At 39.7% G+C, this 26,617-nt stretch overlaps 1 protein-coding gene across 1 annotated transcript in view; it reads left to right on the forward strand.

The window, feature by feature from the left end:
• Nucleotides 1-12,681, forward strand: part of LOC149782861 (sequestosome-1-like) — a 14,325-nt gene extending 1,644 nt beyond the window's left edge. The window contains exons 2-8 of the mRNA XM_089934394.1: nucleotides 663-880; nucleotides 4,305-4,400; nucleotides 6,154-6,434; nucleotides 7,477-7,711; nucleotides 9,453-9,751; nucleotides 10,821-10,971; nucleotides 11,328-12,681. Coding sequence (XP_089790520.1) covers nucleotides 712-880; nucleotides 4,305-4,400; nucleotides 6,154-6,434; nucleotides 7,477-7,711; nucleotides 9,453-9,751; nucleotides 10,821-10,971; nucleotides 11,328-11,509 — 1,413 coding nt within the window. The 5' untranslated portion in view covers nucleotides 663-711 and the 3' untranslated portion in view covers nucleotides 11,510-12,681. The remainder of the gene's footprint in view (nucleotides 1-662; nucleotides 881-4,304; nucleotides 4,401-6,153; nucleotides 6,435-7,476; nucleotides 7,712-9,452; nucleotides 9,752-10,820; nucleotides 10,972-11,327) is intronic.
• Nucleotides 12,682-26,617: the final 13,936 nt, after the last annotated feature.

The following is a 26,617-nucleotide window of genomic DNA, read 5'->3' on the forward strand; positions in this document are numbered from 1 at the left end:
TTGTAAGAAAACAATAATACTTGAAGAAAATATATCATAAATATGAAATTAATGTTTGATTATATTAAGGCAGGTTTGTCAACTTTCTATGGATATATAAGTAGGTAGTTAGCCTAGCGAAATCGTATATGTTTATAAAAGGAACATACATGTTCGCAGCAGAACCAACATAATCGATCAGTCTCTTTCTCTCTCTATAGAGAAAATCCACTTCCCTAAATCATTGTGTTTTATTATTTCATTACTTCATATGCCGTCTCTTGGAAACAGTTCATTTTCATGATAATAGGAAACAAATAAACTGGAATATCAAGAGAGAAAATATACTATATGTAGTCTTATTGAACTTATACTATGGTATACGCAAGAATAGATATGACCTACAAATAGATATCCGTCGTCTGAGCCGAGGTCATTTGAGAACACAGATGTGATGACTCATTACCTCTTGCTGTTGATTTGACTTTTACTGGCTTAGCAAGTCTGAATAATAGTCTGTGTTTACGATTTGTGTGTTGATTATTAGTATTATCAGTGATTCATGTCACGAGTTGCTGACTTGTGAGTCTCGGTATATAAAGTGTTGTCTGGTAGTCGAAGTTTCAGTACGATCTGAAACGACAAGGAGATTTAAGCGTGATTTACAAACATATATATTCTAGCTTGAAAGTGCGCAGTTGTCTATAATTCGCAAACAGCTGTGTGAGAAGAATGTCGCTGACAGTGAAGGCGTTTCTACAAAAGTCTGAATCGGGAACTGAGGAAATTCGCCGATTTTCCGTACCTGCCGATGTTTCAAGCAGTTATGAGTATCTGTGCAGGAAAATTTCCGATATTTTCCCAACGCTTCGACATGGCAGGTTCACTCTATACTGGAAAGGTAAGACATTTTTTTTATTTATTGTGCATGTCAGCAGCTATAAACGAAATGGTCATGCTCTTATTGTTGCTAATGGCAGGGCTGAATTGGGGTGGGGGGGGTGGGGGGGTGGGGGTGGCGAGATTTAGGTAACTCTCTACCCCCCCCAATAAAAAAAACGTTCACACAAACGTACAGTCACTAGTCACTTGAAATTTGACCATCGTTTTATTCATGCGCATGTCTGTTGGGTATTATGCACATTTTGAGCAAACAGACACATGCTTTTGCTTTGGTTCCTTTTCGAGGAGAGTCAGGGCTCTTTTGAAATGTTGGAAACCCCTCCCATCTACACTTGACCGGATCCGGCCCTGTTAAATGATGGTGGTGGTGGTGATGATGATGATAATGGCAAACGTTTCAGTCGGAAAATTGAAAATTCTCCAACAGTAAACGAATTTTGGCTGAAGGAAACAACCAACTAACCAACCGAGAAATAAGATAAAGTAAAGAAGATATGCGAAAAATTGAATAACAGTCACGTGTACCGAAAAAACCAGAAAGCAATAAGTAGATAAAAATAGAGAAAAGTAATAACTTAAAGGAAACCAACGATGTTTGATGGGGCAAATTTCATGCTTCTGTACTATTCCTGCTATAGATTATAACATATCAGTTTTGAATTTTAAAAACCCCATGAATATTCAGTTTTTACATCCCTCCGTTTCTGGAAGTACAAGGAATGAAAGAAAAATTATGACCATGGTAATATGTAATATACCCATAAACGTCTAATTTTTTATTCCTTCAGAATGAGTGTTTACTGTTATCTTAATTTTCTGAGCTGTTTAAATTATCAGATAACGTTTTCCATATAATTGTAAATAAAATAAAATTCTAATTGCATTGTAGTCGTTAAAAGATATGAATGCTATTTCTGTTAGAAAACTTTGAGGACTTCTTCCAGTTGAAGAATTCCTGGACCCCCTTGATGTAAATGGACAAAATTTGTTATGAGTAAGTAGTTTTATAACAAGTAATTAAGCTGCTATCCGTCCACTTTGTCTCAGAAAAAATGTAATACTTTTTGGTATCATATGCAAAATGATTTAATAAGGGCCGATGTTACATTGTGTCATTGAGTAAGGAAATTAAATTTAAAAAATGTCCAGCATATTCAACGAGTGGATAATTCAACATAACTAAAAATCAAAGGAAAAGTTATGATAAAATCATAGTGACCAGCGGCAAATCTCTAAGTAGTCATCAACACGATAGTATATTGGCGCCACAAAATATTTACATCAGAGAGAAAACATCAGCATTGTAGAACAAATATATAGTGATTGACAACGGTCTCGTGTCGCATTTGCCTTGCAAATAAAAGGGCCAAAGTATCGAACAATGAGGAAATGAAGAGCAGTAATTCACAAATGCGATTGTTGAAACGCTTTTTATTTGTGGCGTTTTTTGGTCATTTTTTATATGTCTGTCCATGTTATCATCAAGGTTTTCTCACCTGAATTTTTTTTCGATCAATTTCTGATGTCGGTCTTTCATCATATTGATATTTTGGCGTAGCATTCTTTTAGTGTTGTTGGATGCCACTGCATTTGATGCTTTAGGCAAACATCACAATACACAACATTTTGTCAAATGATTCCACGAAACACAGTTTCAGTCCTTCATTAGCAAATGATATCATGATCCCCGTCTCTTCCAGCTTTTGATTAACAAATGATACCAGCATACCATGATACCCGTCTGTTCCAACTCTGATCAGTAAAACGATACCACGAAACTCGTCCATTCCAGCGCTTGATTAATAAATGATATCAGCATACCAAGTCCTTTGAATTCTTGTCAAATTTAAGCGAAGATGTTAGCATCTGTTATTAACGTACATCTTTGCACTCTGACCCACTGCCTAGTCCAAATGTATCTTATGTTCCAATATTGTTCGGATTAAAGGGGTGTCTCAATATACGAATTGTTCTTAATGGTAAGGCAATTTTTAAACAAAATCTTATTTTAAGTGGAGAAATCTGCATTACAATGATGAAACCACTGATTTAAGTTGATGGGCGATGGCTAAAAAGGGCCGGGGATCTATGGTGGGAAGTCGGAAATAATGGTTACTGCTGAAACTGATGTCAGTTTTCTTTGGGTTCGTCCTATTCAAATGAATTAAACTTTTCATATTTTTCTTCACCTGACTATCTAGCCAGGTGAACTTGCGGTATGACCCTGTTCATTGTGGTGTCGTCCGTTGTGAATCGTGTCACAGAATTGTTACCACTCTGGAGTCCATATTTCGGATGCTGTTTCAGTAAAATTTTAGCTATGCATATTAATGAGGTGATCTTATATTTGACTGTTTAACCTTGTTACCACTCTGGAGACCATATGTCTGATCAGTCTTTGATCAGACTCGCACTATATGCATACAGCATTAAGATCTCGGACGAATTCGATAATGAACGAGATCCACTTATACTAATTAGGCGATCTTGAATCTGATTGGCAGAGCTTGTTGCCATTATGAAGGTCGTATTTCAGATCCGATTTTGATTAAACTTGGAATATATGTTATATCATTAAGATCTCCGAACAGTTCGACGCCGAGCGAGATCCACGTATACTGTAAAGTAATCTTGCATCAGTTTGGTCGAGTTTGTTACCCCTCTGGAAGCCATATTTCTGATCTAGTTTGATCAAACTTAAAATAGGGGCTTATATCTCTCAAGATCTTGGATGTGTTGGATAATGAGCGAGATCACGCATATTAATGAGTTAATCTACTTGGCCATTCTGGAGGTCATATTTCGGGTCCGACTTAGATCCAACTTGGAGTATATGCTTATTTTATCAAGATTTTGTATAATTTCGAAAATGTACAAGACCCATGAATATTAATGAGGAGATCTGACTGATTAAGCATGTTGCCGCCCTTGACGCCATATTTTTAATTGAAATATATTCAGTATTACTGAGGTACCTTGCTTTTGATAGGCTGAGCATATTGCCGTCACTAGATAGAGAGACTATATATGATCGAATTTCTATCAAATTCGTTTGCTGGATTTATACCAGACTAGAAAATTCTTGGATAATTTCAATTATAAACAAAAGACTGCACATTAATAATTCCAATATATTTTGAAGAACTTTGTCAGGATATAGTATAACAGCTAAACTCAACATAATATAAAGTTTGGGAGATAGTTTTCCTTGGCAGTTTTCTTACAATACTTCATAAACCTTATTAGTGATAATGGTCTACTGTTAAATTCAGCCTGGTGAACGATATCAGGCCCAGTTGGGTCCCTTGTTTTCTTTCTATACTGCTTTTGAAAAGGTACATTTAAAGGCCACGATAGCATATTTTAGTAACTGTATGATGTTTTTAAGTCAGGTAATAACTAGAATTTCAATTATATTGCAGATTCCGACGGAGATCTCGTAGCTTTCTCCACGGACGAAGAACTGCTTGAAGCTCTTGGCTTTGTCAACAACAGCCTCCTGAAGATTTATGTGCGTGGTAAGTGTCATAAACTATTAATTACTGAGCTCGTATATCCTACAACATGGATAATGTAAGCGGGGGTCGATACCCACGGTCCACTTTGTAGAAACCTTACACAAAGTCCCCTCTTCTTGCAAGAGGTGTGGGTTGGCGGATTGTACCTTCTTTCAAGGTGTCCGCTTATTTCGATTCTCGTTATCTAGAGGTTGACCGACCTCGATGTTATTGCCCGGTTCGAGTAAATATAAATATCAGTGGTGAAACTTACAGGTGGAATAGATAGAGATCTGAGCAGATATATAGAACAAACCAACACGAGCCCCCGTACATGTAAACAAACTATTTAATCAATTACATAAAACAACTGTGAGAATTCATTACATCAGGAATATAATTCTGTTTTTAGATATAAAACTTTCACCGAATTACAAAAAAAACCCCACAAATATATTTAAATAAAGTAGCCAATCTGTTTTACTGATAGATTTAGTTCATTATATGATCGAGTGAACAATCGAAGCCAATGCCTTGTACAATTGCATAACCTGTTTCTTCGTTCGCTCCACTTTCACTGTAGCTGTTCCTTCGACTTCTGTCGTGTTGCCTCTTTTGATCCTCACTCTGTGAGTAGCACGTAGATTCACAGATACATGGATCTCAGGATATGTACGCCTCACTATACGTAACAGAGATAGTCTCATAATATGTCTCAGAATGAATACGTTGCACCATACGTCGCACCATACGTCGCATAATTAATACGTCGCACCATACGTCGCAGAAACTATTTTCTCCCTTTGTGCTTTCAGCGTTCCTCGCTTCTACCGCCAGATTTGTTCGTCGGTTTTCCTCGACAACAGTCCTCTTGGACCACAGTTTTACGAGAGAATTTCTCCCAAATTTACTCTCAGAGTCTTCTTTACACTTGTTTTTGTCTTGCAGAAAAGCTTAGACTGATTAAAATTTTCGATGTGGCGATATTAAAACTAGGACAATTAGTGTGGGAAACACGCCCCTTATTTAGCGTAACCAATCAGGATTAAGTATATTTGCCGCCTTTTTCCAAAGGCGCCAAATCTGGGGTCAGTTTAACGTTCTACGTTGCGACTGCTGGTCACTGGACATTCTCAGCTTGTGACAGTTTTACAATGAAATCAAAGTTTACCGTGTCCCTAATAGTCCGTCTGGCTGCTGTATAAACTAATGCTTAATTAAGAATAAAATTCTCCCTCGAAAAGACATTACCGATCATGGCAGTATGGCGATTTGATACGCGCCTGTCCCCATAAATCTAATTAATTGTTCTCTGGTCTCAACTAATGTGTTCTTCATAGATCGCCAGAAATTTGCCCCTTCACAGATAACTTGGTTGGAAAATGTAAGAAACTGTTGCTCTTTTAGTAACCAGATACTGTTTTTATGGGCTGTTTGTAAAAGTGTTTCATAATATAAGACAGTTCATTAGGTTTTGAGCAATTGTCGTCTTTCATTAAAACAGACAGATGTCTTCTAGTCTTATCGCTACAATAGACTGATAAGAACTGAATTAATACCATTGAAGAATATTTAGTTTAAAGCAGAGGACATAATTTAAAGCAGAAGACATAATCGTCTCATCTTTGCACGTTTTGAATAGTCATAGAGTCAAAGTGTAAGGGAAGGTGCTCCATGTTTTCTTTTAAATCACAAATAATGATGACGCATTTCCTTTCGAAAAAATATCATCAAACACTTTCATTCATAATAATATTTATCAATCATATTCCAGAGAAAGCTTCGAGTGATAGTTCTAAAGATGGTAAGGCTGAACTTCACCCAGGAGTGGTATGTGATGGGTGTGATGGGGCTATCGTTGGGCACCGTTACAAGTGCATGGAATGCCCGAATTATGACCTTTGTTCCAACTGTGAGAAGAAGGGAATCCATAAGGAACATGATATGATGAGAATAACCACCCCTATAGGGACTGGATTTTGTGTACCACCTCCAACAGGACATCCTCCTCATATGGGGTTTCCTTTTGGACCTCATGGACCGGGACCACATGGCGTAAGTTAAATATTATCCATGTTCTGAGTTCAGTGTATAACTTCTTATATTAAAGATGTCGTTGTAACATTAACAGAGTCAAAATATTTCAGTGAGATTACTGCATAAGTTCTTTATTTCATATTCTCTGCATATTTTTATATAAATGACGTTTTGGTCCAGGACAGAGACGGTCAATTACACCATCTCACAGAAAAGCTAGTTGAGTACTGACCAGTCTAAGCACACATCTTGTTGTATACGTAATATTACTTCGCAGGAAAACCCATCAAGTGGTTTGTCAGGGTTCAGTGGGTCACCAACGGGGTTTCACTGTATGACCTGTACGATTTCAAACTTTTATAACTTAAACATCCATTGTCCGATTTTCATAAAATTTTCCACCGCATAATTTTTTTTATGTTTTCTGCCAGTCACAAAAGTAGGCAAAAATTCTGATTTGAAAGAAATAACTTACTAATTGGTGGAAGCGCATCATACTTCTCAATTTCTTGAGGTCATTTATAACAGAATACGCGGAAAATGCTAATTCATGTTAAGCAACTGTCGTTTTATTTTAGATCCGCATTGAACCTCACACAGTTGAAAACCTACCGAACTGAATGCTATTACCATATCAACATCTTTAAAGCATTTTATTGTAGGAAAACAGAAATTTCCAGACTTATTTCCAAGACTCTATCAGCCGTAAATTTAAAATTTCTTCAAAATTTGGTTAAAATGGCCAAGTTAGAATGATATACGTAAAAAATGACTAGGTGTCCGAGGCCGACGCGAAAGAGTACTAATGAATAACAGTAACCTATATAAAAGGTTGCTGATACATTTTAGCAATTGAAACACAAACACCGCTTGATAGACTGGTGTTAGCAGATAATTTCCATTAAATTATACCTTGTGTGAAGCAGCAATGTAATGAAAAGTATCGACTAAGAGGAAACTGTTTAAAACTAATATTCTACCATACAGAAATCATAAATACTTTTCCTAACAGTACTTTGACTTTTACAAATTCATTTAAACTGTGTCCTCAAAATTCCAGCCGTTTGTTCCCCCACCCCATTTCCGTCGCTGGATGCAAAAGTTCATGAAACGCTGGCATAACCGAAATGGTCCTGGATGTTCGGCTGAGAACGAAACCGAGGAGGCCAAGAAGCAGAAGGGGGAGAAACCGGAAAAACCCGAAACTGAAGAGCAAGGTGAAGGTGGAGAAAATGTGGAAGAAGACTATTTGAAAACTGTTGGAGAATCTGTTGCTGCCATGTTGGACCCTTTCGGTAAGCATTTGTGATTTACATTAATGTGCTGAATTCTTGTATAAAAAAAGTTTTTAAAAGATATTTGTGGTTTTTTATGAGTAAAATATTTATTGATAAATTTATATAAGGATGACAAAGCAGGAGAAAAACTAGCAATGAACTATTATAGAAGAAAAAAGCAAGCCAGCGTACAGAAACTTTTTAGCCTCATTGTCTATCCATTAGGGAACACTGAAATGAGTGATTGTAATCACGAAATGATACATCTTTTCTGTTAGAAATATGATGTCCTCAAATAAAGCTAAATAAATCAGTGATTGGAAATATAGCAGTCTAGAGTGCTACATAGTTATTCGGTAGCCACAACAGCTCCTGTTTAACTTGTTTAAATCTCAAACTTCGAACAGGAACGAAAAATAAAGATACAAATCCCACTGGGGATAAACGAAGACATTGCGAATATAATGAGTACGCGTGGAAGTCGAGGGTTGAGTGAAAACTTCTAGAATAATATATGCAAATCAGAACATCTCAAAGTCATGAAAATTCGCCCGTCTATAAACCACAAAGTCCTAATTTAGGACATAACGTCACTTTAAGATGACAACGGCACATGCTTAGTGACAGTGACAATTTTCTGCGTTATATTAGTAGATCAGTCCGGTTTCGAACAGAAAGTAATTATTAAAAATTTCATTAAAAAAATCAGAAAGAAAATCATTACTGAGGGGTGGCTTTATTTTGCACCAGGACAACTCCCCCACACCAACATGCAGGTTTGGAATGCAAACCTTAAGCTAATGTTGAAATCTACAATCGCCCACCTTACTGCTAGATTTGTAGCTACTTGGGACTTTTGTTTTCATTTCGCTAAAACTGAAACATTCTTTACGAGGAATTTATTACGAAAATAGAGAGAAAGTTAAAGAATGCAATCACCGAGTGGTTACAAATGCTGTGACGTGACGGGCTGCTACACGAGTTCAGGTCATAAGTCACAAGATGGGAGAAGTGCATTAAGTCGAAAGTTACTTTGAGAGAAGAACTACTAAAGTTATTGTAAACAGTCAAGTAACTTTATCCGTATAGTTGCGCTCGTAAAAGTTATGAACTTTCCATGAAATAATGTATGGCTTGCCTTCTAAAATATTTGTTGCTCAATAGCTTTGTCCACATTTCACATGTTGCAATGTTTTTCAAGCTGAAGAAGCATGAAGTCTCTAATAAGCGATGCAAGGAAATATTATTCCAGGAAAATGTCTTTCTGTCCTTTCTCTCTCTCTCTCTCTTTCTCCGTGACTGTCCATGTCTAAAACATATCCTAAACTGGTACGAAAGTTGTTCACCTGTTTTGATAATTCTGAAGTGAAAGTTGGTTCCATCTTTCCTTCCTCTTGTTCTACAGAGTCGTTATAATTCGCTAGTAAATTTCTTATTGTGCTTGGCTTGACTCTCACTCTGTGTAGTATGAAACATTTGGGTAAGACGTCTTTTAAAGTACTAAAGCACGTGATCGTCGTGTTTAAAAGTACTAAAGCACGTGATTGTGTAAAACCAATGTCAAGATGCTAGTTAACATTTGATACGACAGTGCATTACGAGTCAGAATGTTTTTCTTTTCTTTAAGAAAAAAAAAACATTTACCGCCATGCATTTATTTTTGCAAAGCATTAAGAGTGACCAAACAGTAGATATCGTACGAAAAGGTGGTGTTGGGATTGATTTCAAGTATTGTGCAGTCATGTATTCTCGATTCTAGGCATAGATGTTTCTGTTGACGTCGAGCACCACGGTCGTCGCCACAGATGCGGTAAGGACGGAAAAGGTGGACAGGGCGATAATGGTAGCTGTCCAGGGCGCAAACATCATGACCACGGCATGGGTGCAGGATGTCCATGGAAACAGAAGGGAGAAAAAGACGCTAAGAGCGAGGAACAATCTGCAAGCGAGCCGGCATCATTTGCTTCAGGAGAGAAATCAAAAGATGATGGTACGAAGTCCATGGAAACGGAATTGATCAGAGAGTCTGAGAAGCAACCAGCTTCACCCATGATGACAGTTAGTACATTTATTATCATTGTTTAATAGCTTTTCATACGCCTGCCATAAAGCGAAGCGTTATTTATATGCTGTGAATTTGTCCGTTCATGTGGTTTGTGCACAATACCATTAATTGCCGAACATCTACACCTACCAAACTTTCGGGATGGCTTGACTTACGTTAATGATTCACCCTGTCGTTTTCGCACTGAAAAGATCAAATATCAAGGTCACTGTCACTGATAAAAGGACAAATATGTCCACACAATAATTTGGGTTCATCGCATTCTATAGTTACTAAACTTTTTTGATAGCTTGCACTTGCGTAAGGAAAAAGCATATCGACTTCAGGGTCAAAAGTAAAAGGTCAAAGTCACAGAGGCTGATACAGACAATATGGATTTAGCATAATAACTAAAGTTTTCCACCATCTCCAGTTAACAAACTTTGTGGATGGATTTCAATTGGTTTATGGATGAATACTATTGATTTTGGAGTCCAAATGTCAAAGGTAAAGGTCACAGTGTTTCCGACAGAAGAAATATGGTTTCTTTGCGAAAATATCAGTTACCTACATAAAGGACTTTTAAACATTACGAGTGGTGTGTATAATATCAATTCACGGTACTCCTATTCTTAAAAACAATTTCCTCACAATAACGGATTTGCAGACACTGATTTATTTATCATGTTAGTTTATTTCTCTTTGTGTCGCATACAGAATAAAGGAAATTTTACTTCTGAAATATCGATGGTTATGCTTTGGTGATATGTTCTGTTTATCTATCTCTGTTCAATGGGATTTCCAGTACATTCTTCGTATTCGATTGTTTAATGTCTTTGAGATTTCGATTTATTGCTGGTCGATATAATTGAGTGACATTTTCAGCGATGTCCAATAAAAAAAAAATCATAACGCAGAAAAGAAGAAAAAAAAATATCAGACTCCAAATAATGATCAATATTCAGTATCAGATTCATGAAACTGAAGAAGAAATCGTATTATTTATAAATAAAGAAACAAATCATCAAAAGTATAATATTCCTTTGATTTGCACATCAACAGTCGTATCTTTCGTCTATTTAGGATGCCCAGCACTCGGAACCAAGGCCAACTTCCGGTCCCAAAGATGACGGCTGGACAATGCTAAGCATCAATCCAACGGTCAGCAATAGAGATACGGAGGCCCCGTCTCCTGCCTCTTCCGAGGAAACCTATGTTCTTCCCATACATCCAGGTGAGTGTATGCATATGAAATACATTATTTTGTATCAGAAGCTGTTACAAATCATACGAAGACCGATTTAAATTGTTATAGATTAAAATGGTGATAATATCAAATGATAAACATTTACAAATTGAATAGACTGATATTTGGTACAATATTGCTCATTTTTACCATGGTACTTGAATCGGAATGACTTTGTCTGTTTACAAAAATATTTGAAATTTCCACAACATTTTCGTAAGATATATTCTTATGTTCATGTATTTAGTTTCCATGTTTTCTGTAAAAATTTATTGGTTGACTGACCTTATTCCAAAGCATCAGTATTAATTTTCAACATAATTTGTCTTTTTTTTTTCTTTCAGACCCCAAGATCAGCGAAGCTCTGCATCAGATGTTAGCCATGGGGTTCAACAATGATGGCGGTTGGTTGACAAACCTGCTTGTGTCCGTGAATGGGGACATTGGTCGCGCTCTGGACGCCATGAAACCTAATGCAGTTTCTGCTGGTCTTAGTCGACACACTCCGGATGGGAACATGGCCTAAGACACACAGAGAAATCGAGGAAGAATATCATTTTTTAATAGATATTAGCCACATATATGGCACATTAAATATTGAAATTATGTGTAATTGTTTCTTTTAATAAGACTTTGTGCAATTTATTTGCAATGGTTGTTTTTCCTGCATCATCATGGAAATCACCAGACTCGTTGAATCATTCATCGTGATACAGTTTGGGTCGATAATAGATAGATAAGATAATATATCAGATTGTATTTAAGCGGGATCAAATATAAAATAAGGATTGCAAATGTTGTGTATTGATATCGGTTTATTAAGTGTATTGTTATTGGTTTTATTGAAATAGATGTTATTTGATGGGATTACATAACAATGTTTTGCCCACACCTAGGGCTGATATCTAATGTAGTCGTGTAATATGCCACTCCCACCCTGACCCCTAATATTTTTATCTTTGTTGTATAACCTTTCTTATTTGTGTGGAGGGACAACTAATTGGGTAAACGCTGTGACAGTTAGTTGATATTGGTGTTGAATTTATTGACTCTTTCTAGGAAACTCATTAAACTGTGTTGTAATATCCTATAGTGTACATGTAATTTTTTATGCAGCTAATTAATTTTGCTTCTAGAACTAAGTGATGCATAGAAATAGCCATTGTCCTAAGTATAATACAGTATTTTCATTTCGATTTATGGCACCATGATATGCAGTTATATTACAGTAGTGCTGACACACAGAAAAAAAGGCTATTGTCCCAAGTTTATAAATACCTTCTTGTTGATTTATGGCATTGGGGCATGAAATTAAATTACTATAGTTCAGACATTTGACTGTTGGTGTTCAAAATGGAACAATGTGAAAGGGCATTGAATCTAGTCGAGCATATGCTACATGGTGTGGTGTATATGTAACTTTGCATTTATACCCATTACCGAAGTTCAAGTGAGAATCAATATCTTGAACCAACACGAGCATACATTGGTATTTCCTGGGCAAGAGAACATTTATTTGTGAACATGAGTGAAGGAAACATACCCAGTTGGAGAGTTTACATCCTTTGAGATTCAGTTGTTACATTTTGTCGTTCAGTATCATCAAAATAACTGTGTAGTTAATAAGGAAAGAAAGATAATAACAATCCATAAAATCAGTGTTGATTATTTTATGAATAAACGATATTTTAAAAGCTATTTTGATATTTATCATGTTAATCCTTGTGTAATATGTTAGACTGCGCTTTAGATAATCTCCCTCTGTCTCTCGCTCTCACACACATACACATATATACACGCTGAACAAGGAATGTACACACAGTTTCATTAGGACAGTAGACAATATTTGATAAGTTGTAAGTACTACACACACACACACACACACACACACACACACATATATATATATATATATATATATATATATATATATATATATATATATATATATATATATATATATATATATATATATAAAATGTGTCTAGAATACAAATTGAAAATCGTAAACACAATTAAAAGTTTTATTATCACAGGTACAAAATTTTAGAGTTTTCCGAACGGTGTCTCGGATGAATTCTAATCTTGGATGAGCTGATGTATCAAGAGCCTGGAATTGTGTTGATGTGTAAGCAGTCTGGACGTATCACAATGATATAATCCACAATTTCTTTAAATGAATTCACAATAATCCCAACATAGTGATTTAGTCCGAAAAAGGATCAATAAACAATGTGATTCCTCTAAATAATTTCAATAAATAAATCCTCTCAAAACATTTAAACTGAAAACAGCGAAAATACTGATTCCACTCGCAAGATGTTATGTTAGGAATGGGTTTATTCCGATATAAAGAACTTTGTATATCTCTCCGCCTGACCCCTGTTGCAATAATCATTTTCTGAAAATACTTTCAACTTAATGGAAGTTTTCATCAAATTCGTAAGAAAGGTCAGGTCTGTTAACTTACATTGCAGTAAGCTACCTGGGAAAGGGCAGGAAGATCATATTTTAGATAGAAGGAATAACATTGTCCTCAATTCAAACTCAAGTAAATATGTTTATTTACAACTATTAATTAACTTAAAATATAATCTCCAATCATATAAAACGATTAGCTATGTAATAAATTTCTTTAAAATCAATCGAAGCAAACAATAACTGATACAGCAACAGCAGTAATAATAATAATAATAATAAGAATATAAAACAGAATGAATCTCCCATGTTGAAGAGAAGGAATAATATCACAGATCTTAATAAAAAAAAGTAGTCATAGCTACTGGATACGTCAACAGGGATAGAAAATCGGTTTATTTCTGTCTTATCAGAGCCTTCGTCCTGCAAAAACTCCTAAGTAGTGAAGGGGGGCACCCTACGGACAATGGGAATTAGCATTAAAAACACCCTTGGGGCACTCTACGGACAATGGAAAATTAACATGGAGAAAAATCGTGGGGCACTTTACGGACAAGGGGATTTAACATGGGAATAAATCGTGGGTCACTCTACGGACAAGGGGATTTAACATGGGAATAAATCGTGGGTCACTCTACGGACAAGGGGAATTTAACATGGGAATAAATCGTGGGTCACTCTACGGACAAGGGGAATTTAACATGGGATTTTTTTTAAAAATTTTTTTAAAAAAGGGGTAGGCAATTCAAAGTTTATCTCTTTTCGAGAAATATGGCTGGCCCTGAAAAGGGCCTTTGGGTTTTCTTCTGCTTCTAATTTCTTCTTTTCCTCCACCAACTTCTTATTTTATCTCCAACACTCTTTCTCTTCTTTTTTTTCTCCTTCTCTTCTTTTTTCTCTTCCTCCTCTTCTTCTTTCTTCCTCTTCTCATTTTCCTCTTCTTTTTCAATTTTTTCGTTCCATGTTCTTATTCTTATCTTTTCCTCTTCATCCTCCTTCTCCTCCTTTATTTCTTTCATGACACCACTAATCTTGTCCTTTGCTTTTCTTAAATTGTTAATTTCCATCTTTACACGATGGGGACTATAGGAATAATGGTCTTCAACGAGTCTTATTAGCATCTGTTCCATTATTCCTAAGTTGTCTAAAACGTCTTGCAGGGTTTGTAATTTGTCCATTTGGTTTGACGCCATCTTCTTTTTATTCTTTGCAGAATGGTTTGAACGACGAATACTGTGGGTTCTTATACGAAAAGCGTGTACGTGAAGGAAAACATCCCCCTAAAACATAAAATGGATCTTACCTAGATCATGACCAAACATCGCGCGTACGTGAAGGAAAACATCCCCCTACTTTCTCATTTCATATAATATAACCCTAACTATACTCTCCACATTTTGCTAAGAAACCCATAATCTACTATCCACACCAACTTACGTTAGCTGTTACTAACACACCATCACACCAACATACCCTCACATTTTTAAAAGCAAGAGTTAGTGTTTATTTTCACACTACTCTACCTACACACATTGGCAAATTGATGGTTATTTCTTTTCTAGAGTATTGGGTAGCCCTGAAAAGGGCTGTTTTTTTGAACTCCTGATGCACCTATCTAATGGTTGCACCGTCCTGGCCTTGCGCCACACACGCATCTTCTTCCCCAGTCTTCTTTTACCTTTCTTCTGGGGAGCGCAGAGGGAGGATGATTCGCTTCAACACCCCAATCCTCTGTCTCGGGAATATTGAACGACATCCTCTCTTCTCTTTTCTTTTCCTCTTCTTCCCTCTCTCTTCTCTCCTCCTCTTCTTTCTTCATTCTTGCTTCTTCTACGATAGCCTCCGCTGATAGTTCGTTTACTATGCGCCTGGCATATTCCAGGTGCATCTGGAGTTCTAGCAGCTTCACAATCCTTGTATTCATTGTCTTGCTGTTAACAGGTCGACGATGGGCCCAACTGACGATTTGTTTTCAATTTATACTGAAAGCGCGGACGTGATGGAAAACATCCCCCTAATAACATAAAATTCATCTTACCTAGATCATGACCAAAAAACAACAACGCGCGGACCTAAAAGAAACACTCACTCACTTTTTATGCTACCCATCACTATTTTAAAATTGTTTCATAAATCACTTCAATAGACTATCCAGATACACAAAGCAATCCAATCTAACCCCAAATATACACCTCATTCACCAAAAAAGACATCATTTTAATCTACTATCCACACCAACTTACGTTAGCTGTTACTAACACACCATCACACCAACATACCCTCACATTTTTAAAAGCAAGAGTTAGTGTTTATTTTCACACTACTCTACCTACACACATTGGCAAATTGATGGTTATTTCTTTTCTAGAGTATTGGGTAGCCCTGAAAAGGGCTGTTTTTTTTGTTTTGCTATGGCATTCTTTTTTAGTTTCTAAGAATGCGATGTCCTCTGAGGATAGACTTTCTGGCGATAGGTCTGCTTCTTCGGAAAGAGAAGAAGAACTCTTTGGTGTCGATACGGCAATCGACAAAGCCTCTGTCAGCTTCAGGTTGCTGCTGTTGCTGTTGTTGCTGCTGTTGCTGCTGTCTCTGAAGTCTGTACTTCTCTGTCCATTCTTCTTTCTCCCTGTTCATTTCTTCTCTGAAGAGCTCTTCTATCAGGTCTTCAGTGATTTTTAACATTCTCACATTCTCTATTTCTTCTGGCTTCGGTATCAGACTGTGTCTGACCCTATGCAAATTCACGTAGGCTTCGTTGAGCTTAGCTAGTTTGGAGCACATCTTCTTAGGAGGATGAGTCGACAATGGATGGTTAGACTGGGAACAACCCCGGTTCTTAAAGTCAAAGCGCGGACGTGAAGGAAAACATCCCCCACACGGTTTTCGAGCCGCAACGTTCATGAGAGGGATAGTAAGAAATGAAAGAGCATCAATCCAACATTCTTATAGCTAAACAAAAGACAAAGGCATTTTTTTCAAAACACAACATTTTTTATTCAAAAATCACTTAACACTAAACAACAACTCTAACATTTTTAACAATAATCCAACACTATAACATCAAACAATTTTTTTCAAATGACAAACATTTTTTCTTCAATTACTAACTACTTTGAACAAGGCTGACAACGTTGTGAATGAAATTGTGATTTCCACTGTTGGAAATCATTAGGCCATTGATGGACACTACGTTTCCTAGCTTGAGACAAAAGATAAGCATAATGGTCACAAAACCATCGATCTACTTTCACATCGTTTCTAGCAGAAGAACGAGGATCGAAATGAGTCACTAAATGTTCTAAGGAATAGCCCAGGCTGCGATGATGCAGGAAATACACACAGTACTGTCCACACACCAAGGAATCTGTGCCTTGTAATTTCACGTTATTGAATCGGGTGGTTTGAGCATTTCTTCTCATAAAGTCGATGATATCGTCTTCCAAAGGGGGCAATCCGTACGAATCGAAATATTCCACACAGCCTTCTTGAGGAAAGTAGACGGCTACCCAGTGGGTTCCTGGGAGATGACTGTCGTCCGTGTTGATCACGTAAGCTTGATGGTCTTTAGGTTTGCGATGAGGGAGTTCATCTTTAGCACAGACGACAGGATTCCAAGAAGCCGTATACGAACTGTGGTTCAAAAGGTAATAAAGTTCCCAGGTATCCATTGTTTTGTGTTTTTTTCTTCTTCACAGGTAATAATAAGTCGTCAATTCGATCCTGACTTTTTGCTTGAAAATGTCTGACGAATAAACGGTTATTCGTTCTGTTTCCTCACTCTGATTCAGGAGAGCTTCGATACGATGGATCTCTTGAGTGGTTAATGCTGGACAAGAATGTTCACGCAAGTCTTTATACCACTGGTGCAACACGTCTTTGTTCGAGATGAAACTCCAAGCTTCGTCCAGATACTCGTCCAATTTTTCTTCTTGACTTAACATTAGGCATTTATCGTGTTGAATTTGACTGGGATGATCGTTTTGACATCCATAACAATTTTTCTTGATCAATTCCGTCATTTTGTCGACCAAGTGTTTGGCAAAACAGGAGTCTAAATGGGCTTCTTGTTCTGGCCATCTCGATTTCATCATGATCACTTCTTCTTTTTCCACGGTCTCCTTACATTCCATCTCCAAAGTTTCTCCACTAGGTAAAGAGGGATAACAGTCTTCCATGGCTTCTAGTAATCTAGGATGACTTCTCTCAAACTGTTGATTTCTATCGTATTATCAAATTCTGCATACAGGATGACGTTCACTGTGTTCCCTGCTTCCAGTGCACTCGCAAACTGAATTTCCACTCGAATCTGGCCAGATTTTATAGGGTGGAAATGTCCCTCGTCGCTGCCTTGGTCTGGAGTGAAATCGAAAGCCCACAAAGCATAGCCTCCGTCATAATCGTCGTACGTAATGCCGTGACTGGTGTTGGTTCCTAACTGACCGGTGGCTTCGTACAGGGACAAGTACGATCTCAAGTAATTCTTCTGGGCAAAGTTAGGCTCGAAAGGTCGGGTACACAAGGTCTTGCCATCGCGACTGACTTCGATCTTGGACACATTGTAATGCTTAAACTCAAAAGGATTTTCGTTGTGGACTCCGTTGAAGGCTGTATTCTTGACGATACCAACAATCAAACGCTTGGGTAACTGTCCTTGGAACAGATGATCTTCGATCATGGATCGCTGTCCAGCAGGAATGGTGAACGTTTTCACTTCTACGCGTCGTATGGGATACTTGGCAGTTGTTCTGCTTAACGTTTGACTGATATCGTTTCCCACTTTAGGTAACACTTCGCACGTAGAGCTTGGCTTCTTGGATAACAGTTTTGTATTCATTGGCATGGGTCATCAAATGGAAAGCGGCACTGCTACGATTCAGTCTCAGGCGGATATCCACACCGTTCAGCAAATACTTTTCTTGTAACCACATGTCCAAATGCAAACGATCCATCAGTTCTAAACTTCGCCCTTGCAGAATTTTAGTTCTACGTGTGTTAAACCCCACATTGTGAAGATTGTCATCTGCTGTCAGGGCTGTATCGCTAAACGTGTTCTCACCTGCCGTGTCAGGTTTCCATACCACGCAAGCATCCAGATGAGTGTTCTTGGCTTCTTTTCCGTACGTCAAGAGATTTTCCAAGTAGGCGCGATACGGGTAAGTATCCATGCTGCTACTGACCAGTTTGTTATTCAAGTACAAGTCCACTTCGCTGAACAAGGAATGCATGAAATTGTTGACGGGCGCTACCCTATCATTGGCTCCAGGATTGGTGTTGTCAGTTTTGATCACTTTGACTTTCAAATACAGGTAACTGCTATTCAGATCGATGTAATCTTCGGGCTGTCCTTTGATTTCAAACTCGATGGGAGCGGAATCGGTCAATGAGGAGACCGGGTGAAATTCCACCCACTGGGATTCTTGCATCGTCATCATGGTGGGGGGCATGGCAAACATATCCAGTTCCGTCTTGGAACAAGCACAAGACTCTCGGTGCATCATTTTTTTTGTTCTTCCTCAATAATCGAAAACGTCTAAGTCTCGAACGGTTCTTCTTTTCTTGGCCTTTCTCGCTTGAAGTCTGGTGAAAGGGTGTTTTCTGCGTCGTCTCTTTCTGCCTTGTCCTTGCTGAATGCCTGATTCGGTAGCGTGCAGGGCATTTATAGGTGTGTCTCGTCGGCCTAAAATGTCTTTACCCGTTTGCAGCAAGACATTTTTGCCTGCCCTCATGAAGGCTTCTTTAGGGTTTTGTTTGTCGATGATGACATTTTGGAGAAATTCTTTGCCTTGTGTCAGTGCCGCATCTTTCAAGGCGTGCAATCCTCGTGTTACCATCGGTTTCAACACCGGGGCCACCGAACGAAAGGCCGATTTTAACATGTCTCCTAAACCGTGTCCTCGCTGTCGAGCCACCCCTTGGTACACTGGATACATGACTTACGAGTCGTGAGAGAACCGTTTTCGAAAATGGAGTTTCAGCGTGACTTTTCCTTTGGTGAATGGAATATTTTGTCCCAAATCTCCTTTTATAGTAATGTTGACCGTGTCCAAATACGACTTGCTGACCGGCAAATAGTGAGGATGGACAAATTCGCGGTGAACGTGATAAGTGTTTCCACCTTCCTCGTCAGCGTTTGTGGCAGAATCCACTTTGAAAGGAATGACACGCAGTAACGGCACGGAGGTGTGTCCCACCACGTTGTATTCCACCACATCGGAATACACAAAGATCAAATTCAGTCCTTGGTTCAGTTCTACCGGGAAACGAAAATACCTCGCAAAAATATCGTTGTCGGAAATGACTGGCAATTCGTTTTTCTTCATCATGACCATTCTCATCTCCGTGTCACCGCCCAATATGTCAAACAATTCAGGACAAAATAAGAAAGACATGAATTTTTTGGACCCCTCAGAAAATTTCATCAGAAAGCGACGAGCTATTTTGTGGTATTCCAGGGTGACACTTTTTTGGACATTACTCAAAGCTTTATGGAACACGCCATTAAACCTGGAGGCTATGGCGCTGACCAAATGATGACCACTGAAATAATAGCCTGGGAGAATGAACAAGTTGTAGGTGGTCGTTTTAGTTTTGTCATCATAGGTTTTATTGGTAGATGTGCCAATCTTATCCAACTCCTCTTGCAATTGTTTGTCATGAACTTCCACCTTAAACCAATTTTGCTGGGCAGTGATATTGTGGACTTGGGTCGGGTGAATCATTTCTACTAAAGCCACTTCCCAATGGGCTTCGTGATCTAACTGGATGGCTTGAGGTAATTTGGCCGTGTAACAGCACAACGTGTTGTTGGGAAACACCTCCATGGAACTGTCACTGGGTAAGGTTAAGTAAAATTGGTTTTGGTGACTCATAATTCCAGAGTTCTGTGGCTGTCCGAGGGGATATTACTGGATGTCAGAGGCGTGTCTCCGCCCAAAATGGGGTTCTGGTTGTGGTTGTTGGAGTGGTGACTGGCACTGACACTGGCACTGGACACAACGTTCCCGTTTGAGGAGAATTTCAGGGAGGGATTGGGAAGCAGGTAACCGATGCAACTGCTCAATAAAATGGTCCACAATTGTTTGTCTCCTTGTTGCAAACTCAAATTGGCGATGGCTGCCCCGATGACACAATACACCACGAAGATTTGGCAGAAAAAGACGATTTGCGTTTTAGGCACACGTTCTCCACACCACACCCACAAGGGTTGTTTTTGTAAATCTTGCACAGAAGAACTAGGTGAAGGAGGAGTGGTCGACGTAGCTGCGTCTGCTGTGTGAAAGGGCATGATGGTCACTTCTTCTTTTTATAGTCGATGACTTGCGAAGCGTCGATCCAAGAATCGAAACTGGGTGGATATCCTTTCCAACGTACTTTGACTTCTTTGACACGTCGTTTGCCCACTTTACGGGTTCTGCGTTCGAGAATGCTTTCGATGTCGTACACGTCGTCTTCTTTTTTGGTGACACGTTGTAACTCGGGCAAATAAAACGTTCCTTTGAATACTTCTCCGTTCATGTCTTCCAATTTATAGACGGCAGGATGACGGCCATGTACTCGTCCAGTGACGCGAAACAATTCGGTCGTCCAGTTAGGTAAGTAACCTTTGTCGAAAGTGCGTTTGGTTTTGCCAATGCGCACCCAATCTCCTACGGTCAACTCTCCACTTTTCTTGGGGACAGCCCTCGTCGGGGACGTACCGAACAGGCGCTCAAACACCAACACTTCGTTGTCGGGAGTCACGTCTTGCGGGGCACGTCCGATGCTTCGATGGTAAGATTGGTTGTACGCTTGCACCAAGTGCGGTAAGATGTCGATGTACTTCAGAGTGTGGTGATGCGTAAAATATTTCCACATGCGTTCTTTCAAAGTGCGTTGAAAACGTTCCACGATGCTGGCTTTGGTTTCGGGATTCTCGGTGGTAAAGAAATGAATGTCACGTTTCTTTAATTCTTTTTGGAAAGCTTGGTTCAGAAATTCGGTGCCTTTGTCCGTTTGCCATCGAAGAGGGCGACGACCGCTTTGTTTCAACACCCGTTGCAGGGCTCGCACTAACTCGCTGCTGGATTTGGAAGTCAAGGGCACGACCCAGGCAAATTTGGAAAAGACGTCGATGACACAAAACAAATATTTGTAGCCACGATTGTAGCTGGCCAAATGAGAGACATCGGCTAAATCGGCTTGCCATTGATGATCGATGCCTTCCACTCGGGTGCGACTTCTGGCAAACTTGCGTCGAATGGGTTTGTGTAAAGTGTAGGTAGCTTGTTCTTGTAACCATCGTTGCACTTGAGGTAAACGGAGACTTTTCAGTCGCGTTTTGGCAGCACGATACAATTTTTGAACTCCTGCGTAACCTGCAGGATGCGAGGGATCGTAGTAAATGCTGGCTAAGACTTTTTCCATTTTTTTATTTTTTGTGTGTTGGTGTGTTAATAAGTCACCCACTCTTCGGTGATGCTACTTTGGGTGGGTCGAAAGGGTGGTTTGGAAACGGATTTACGTGTCCGATGGGCTACGGGAGTAGAAGTCGAAGGTAGTGGTGGTGGAGGTGGAGGTGGCAATGGAATGGCTTTGGTTTTCTTTTCTTTTTTCGCTTCTAGTTTCCCTTCTTTCTTTTTCACTTCTGTCGAAGGAGGCGTGGACATCATCTTTTTAACCCAAGCTTTCATTTCTTCTCGTTGGGGTGTGGGGGACGGGGTCAACAAGGATGCTGCAATCTTACTCGAAATGGGAGCTGCTGACGGTGTTTGAAACACTTCACGCGTCTCTTCTTCCTCAGGTCTTTGTGGGGTAGCATCTCTGGTGACCCTTGGGGATGGTAATGGTGGTGGTGGTAATGATGATGATGGTGGTGGACTTTTCATCAAGGTCTTAAAATCTTTTAGAGTGGGTAAAGCTGTTTCGTCTAAAGCTTTCTGGTGAAAGAGTTGCAGTCTTTGCAAGAGTTGACCGTACTTTTGCGATTTTTCTGTTTCGGACAAATCTTGGCGATCCATCAAGGATTGCAATTCGTGTTGTAACTGGGACATCTCGCTCAAATTGGGATTGGGAGGTAAATGCGGGGTGCGTTGTTCTTGCCACCGATGGTATTCCATCCATCGTTTGTAAGGCACTAAAGCTAGTTTTCGTCCTTCCATGGGGTTGTCAGCGGTCGATTCTGAGATCTTGGGACTTCCGAAGGCCTTTTTATCTTGCTCCCACCAGTCCTCCCAACATGGTTCCCAAGACTCCTTTCAGTATGGGGCCTAACAAGAGAGGTAAAATGCCTCCACGTTGGACCAACATCTTCTTTTTTTGACGAATGGGAACTTTCTTTTGAACCATTTTCCGAAGAACGTGACGATGTTTGCCTAAGCATTGTTTCTGGTGTTTGGACAAAGGGATCGTGCCTTTCAAAACGTTCAAACAACATTCGCACACGGTATCGATGACCTCTTTGGAAGCCGTTTGAATGAGTTTTTTTCGTAGGGGTGGAGAAGCTTTGGACAGGACAGATAACAGGTCCCCATGTTTGGCTAAACGTGGTGGCAGTCCTTTCCTTTTCTTTCCTTGGGGTTTTCTGGAGGGTGACATCTTTGAGTCTTTAGGAGCACCGAAAAAACACTGATACCCTACTCGGTCACAGGTCTTTTTTATACTGGAACGCGTCGCCATTGATTGTCTTTACGTCGTATCAGTTTGAGGACAGGCATGACACGTCGTGCAGGGGTACGCAACGGACTAAATCGAGCCAGTTCTTGCTTGGACAAATCCAGTAAACTTTGTAACATGCCCGATCTTTCATGGACTTTGATTTTGGGAGAAGGTACTTTGTGAGCAGCAGCCACTGCCGCTAAATGGGAAGGTCCTGCCACTGGGGAAGTTCTTTTGGGGGTCATCAACGGAGAAGTTCTTGGTGTGATCAACGTCTCCAAGTACTCTTCAGTTCCTGGTGACATCAACGGAGAAGTGGACAAACGTGAGGCTGCCGGAGACGCTGTGGCAGGTCGTGGCTTGCGAGTGTAAGGTTGCGTCCTGGCCGAAATGCCTCTCTTGCGACTAGTTTTCTTCTTCTTCTGTGGACTTTTCTTTTTTTGAGGACTTTTTCTCTGTTTCTTTTTCTGGGGGCTTCTTTTCTTTTTCCGGGGTGATGGTGGTGGTGTCTGGTAAGAGGAGGGTCCCGCCACTGGAGAAGTTATTCTTCTTGGGGACCTGGTCTTTTTCTTCTTGCGGCTTCGTTGGACTTTTGTCTTAGGGATAACTTTGGGGGCATTAGGATCCCATCTTAAGAGTGAGCGAATGATGACCCCTCCTAGAGTACCGCTCCCTCCAGGTTTCAAAATGATTTGTTTTTTGGTTTGAGTGTCGATGCGGGGATCGGCCAGTTGGACCAAAGCGACTTTGTTTCGATCAAAAAAGCGTTGGGTTTGATGAGGAATCTGAATGATTCCTTGGAGTAATTGACGTGCCGTCACCGTGAACCATCGTAAGACTTCTTTGAGACTAGCTTCTAAGACACGAGCTCGTGTTTGTGGATCTTTTTCTCGACTGATGCCATACAAGGCACGAATCAATTTGACGGGAAGATGCGACTGAAGGGACGTCATGTTCGCACTGAGTGTGAGACAGACGAAAAAGGGTCTGAGGTTTTTATAGATTTTTTGATGGGAAGTGAAATGAAGTCGAGGACGGAGACGTGTACAGGACAGGCCCTCCGTCTTGGCACCAGTGGTGAAACAAGTGGGTTCGAAATCGCAAATCCTCGGGAGTCGTAGGTTTCAAATCGACGAGTATATAGGCGTGTGGCGTTTGAGTGGCATCGTCGTACGCCTGAGTCAGCCAAGGCGTTCCTAACTGTTTGGCTAAGACTTGCACTTGCGATTTATCTCGAGGGCTTTTAAACAAGACCACGTAATGCGCATTGAGACTGATGGTGCGATGGGCTTTACTTTGTTGAAACAAATTTTGGGTGATGTAAACGACACTGGCATTACGGTGATGCCCTTTGCGCGTGAACCACAATTTAATTTCTTCTTCGTCTTCTCCTAACATGTCGTCGAAAATGACCAAATGGGTTTGACGGGAGTCAGAGACGATGCCGTCGTCTTCTTTAGGAATGCCTTCCACAAACACGATGGAATCGCCTTGACTTTCTCGCAAAAGGCTGTACGCCGATTGCCACTCTTTGTAACACCACACGATCCGTTGAGGGGGCCGATCGATCAAATGATGTTTATGTTCGATCAAACGTTTGACGAATTCGGTTTTGCCTGAACCGCTAGGTCCAGCAATGAGCATGTTAAAGGGATGGCGAAGATACAAAGCCTCCCAACTGGCACGATCTAAGTGTTCGTCGATGACTTTGACAGTGGAGGAAGAGGGAGCAGAGACAGCAGAGGTAGCCATGGTATGAGAAATGTCACTTGTGACACGAAAAACAAACAAGACAAGAGTTTATATACTTTTTCAGAACACGTTTATTGAATGTTTCAAATATGAACACGAAAGAGAAAAATACATACAACCCAAATAGTGATGTACAGGAATAAAAAACACATCATAACAATCAAAGTGAAATATAAACAAGTGTCTGTACAACATGTTTTGGGTAACCAAGATGTCCTAGGGACAGTGTGTAATGTTCTTACAGTCTCTACATGAGGTATTGTCACACAAGTGTCCTCCCGGAATGACCTTTCAGGCATGTCCATGACAGTCCTGTCCTGAAGCGAGTGGTTGTTCTCGGTGACAGGTTCTTCTGGCACCGTCACTAACACAGGTTGAAAAGTAACTTTTTTCCTTGAACAACTCTTGTGCATACTGGGCCACTTCTTGGGTCCAAGCTTCAAAACCCCCTTTTTTCCAATCACGAACATCTGTCCAATGGGGATGTAAGTCACAAGCTACACACACATCGTCATACACGTCTTGGGTAGCTAAAAGTTGACGAATCTTTTTTTCCTGTTGAGGTCGAGAAGTATCCAAATGAAAACGCAAGGCTTTGAGCAAAAGGAGTTTTTCGTGACCATTTAAGGCCATGGAGGTGGTAAGTACTGATCGTAAAGAGTCCACAAAGAATCGGCTGGTAAACGAAATCCCAGAAAACAAGTCACTAAGACACACACCACTTGTCGTCCCAAATTGAATGGATACAGTTCTTGTAATAATCCATGGTAATGATCCACGGTTTGAATATGGTCATTGAGTTCCTTCCACGGAATCTGTTGGATGACATGTGACATAAACCGTGGCATGGCAGCCTGTTTTTATATTCTCTTTTTTTCGGATGCAATAGACGTACTTTCTAGCCAGAGATCTTCGTTCTCCAGTAGGGAATCTAAATCTTGCATACTGTAACCGAAACGTCAGAGTTCGTTTAGGTGTTTCCTCTTCCTCTAAGTAGATTCCACGTAAAATATGTTGGTAATCCTTTAACTTGTCTTCCTCAATGTATTGCTGTAGGTGAATCTCGAAGTAACCATAATCATGAACATGTCGATCATTAGCGACCTCAAAGTTTTGAACAAGGTCTGACCATTGAAAGAATTTCTGACGAATCAGTTCTCTTATACCATTCAGGTACCAGTGGTTAAAGATCTGGTGACGTATCGGATGCAATTGTTCTTTACGTTTCACTTGTATTTTCACCAGCTCTCGGTAAATGCGTTCTCTCAACTCCACAGGCAAAGCACGAATGTTCTCTTGTAAAGTATCCATGAATAGGTCATACTAAATCCTCTTTGGTCTGACACAAGAAATGTACTGTTTGCACAAACATGGTTTTAATTCATTGTCGAATCTAAATCGTTTCACCACTAATCTACACATTACAATTCGTTCAGAAGTTTCCTCTTTCACCAAGTTGACATTGCGTGAAAGATGTTGGTAATTCGTTAACTCTTCCTCTGGAATTCGATACAGTACGTTTACAATGTAGTAGATAGAATCGTCAATACCAAACCATTCCTTTTTATAACCAGGAGGTCGTTGATCAATGTCTGTCCAATGGAACACTTTCAACTCAATCAGTCCTTGTATAGCCTGAAGGTACCAGTGGTTCAAACACCGGTGACGTAACGGATGCAATTGTTCTTTACGTTTCACTTGTATTTTGACCAGCTCTCGATAAATGCGTTCTCTCAACTCCACAGGCAAAGCACGAATGTTCTCTTGTAAAGTATCCATGAACAGATTATTATGGTAAGAAGTTACTTCAATGTCTCGGTCCCACTAAGGG

This window comes from Sinohyriopsis cumingii, chromosome 15, assembly GCF_028554795.1.
Source record: "Sinohyriopsis cumingii isolate HCF-2022 chromosome 15, ASM2855479v2, whole genome shotgun sequence".
Taxonomy (NCBI): domain Eukaryota; kingdom Metazoa; phylum Mollusca; class Bivalvia; order Unionida; family Unionidae; genus Sinohyriopsis; species Sinohyriopsis cumingii.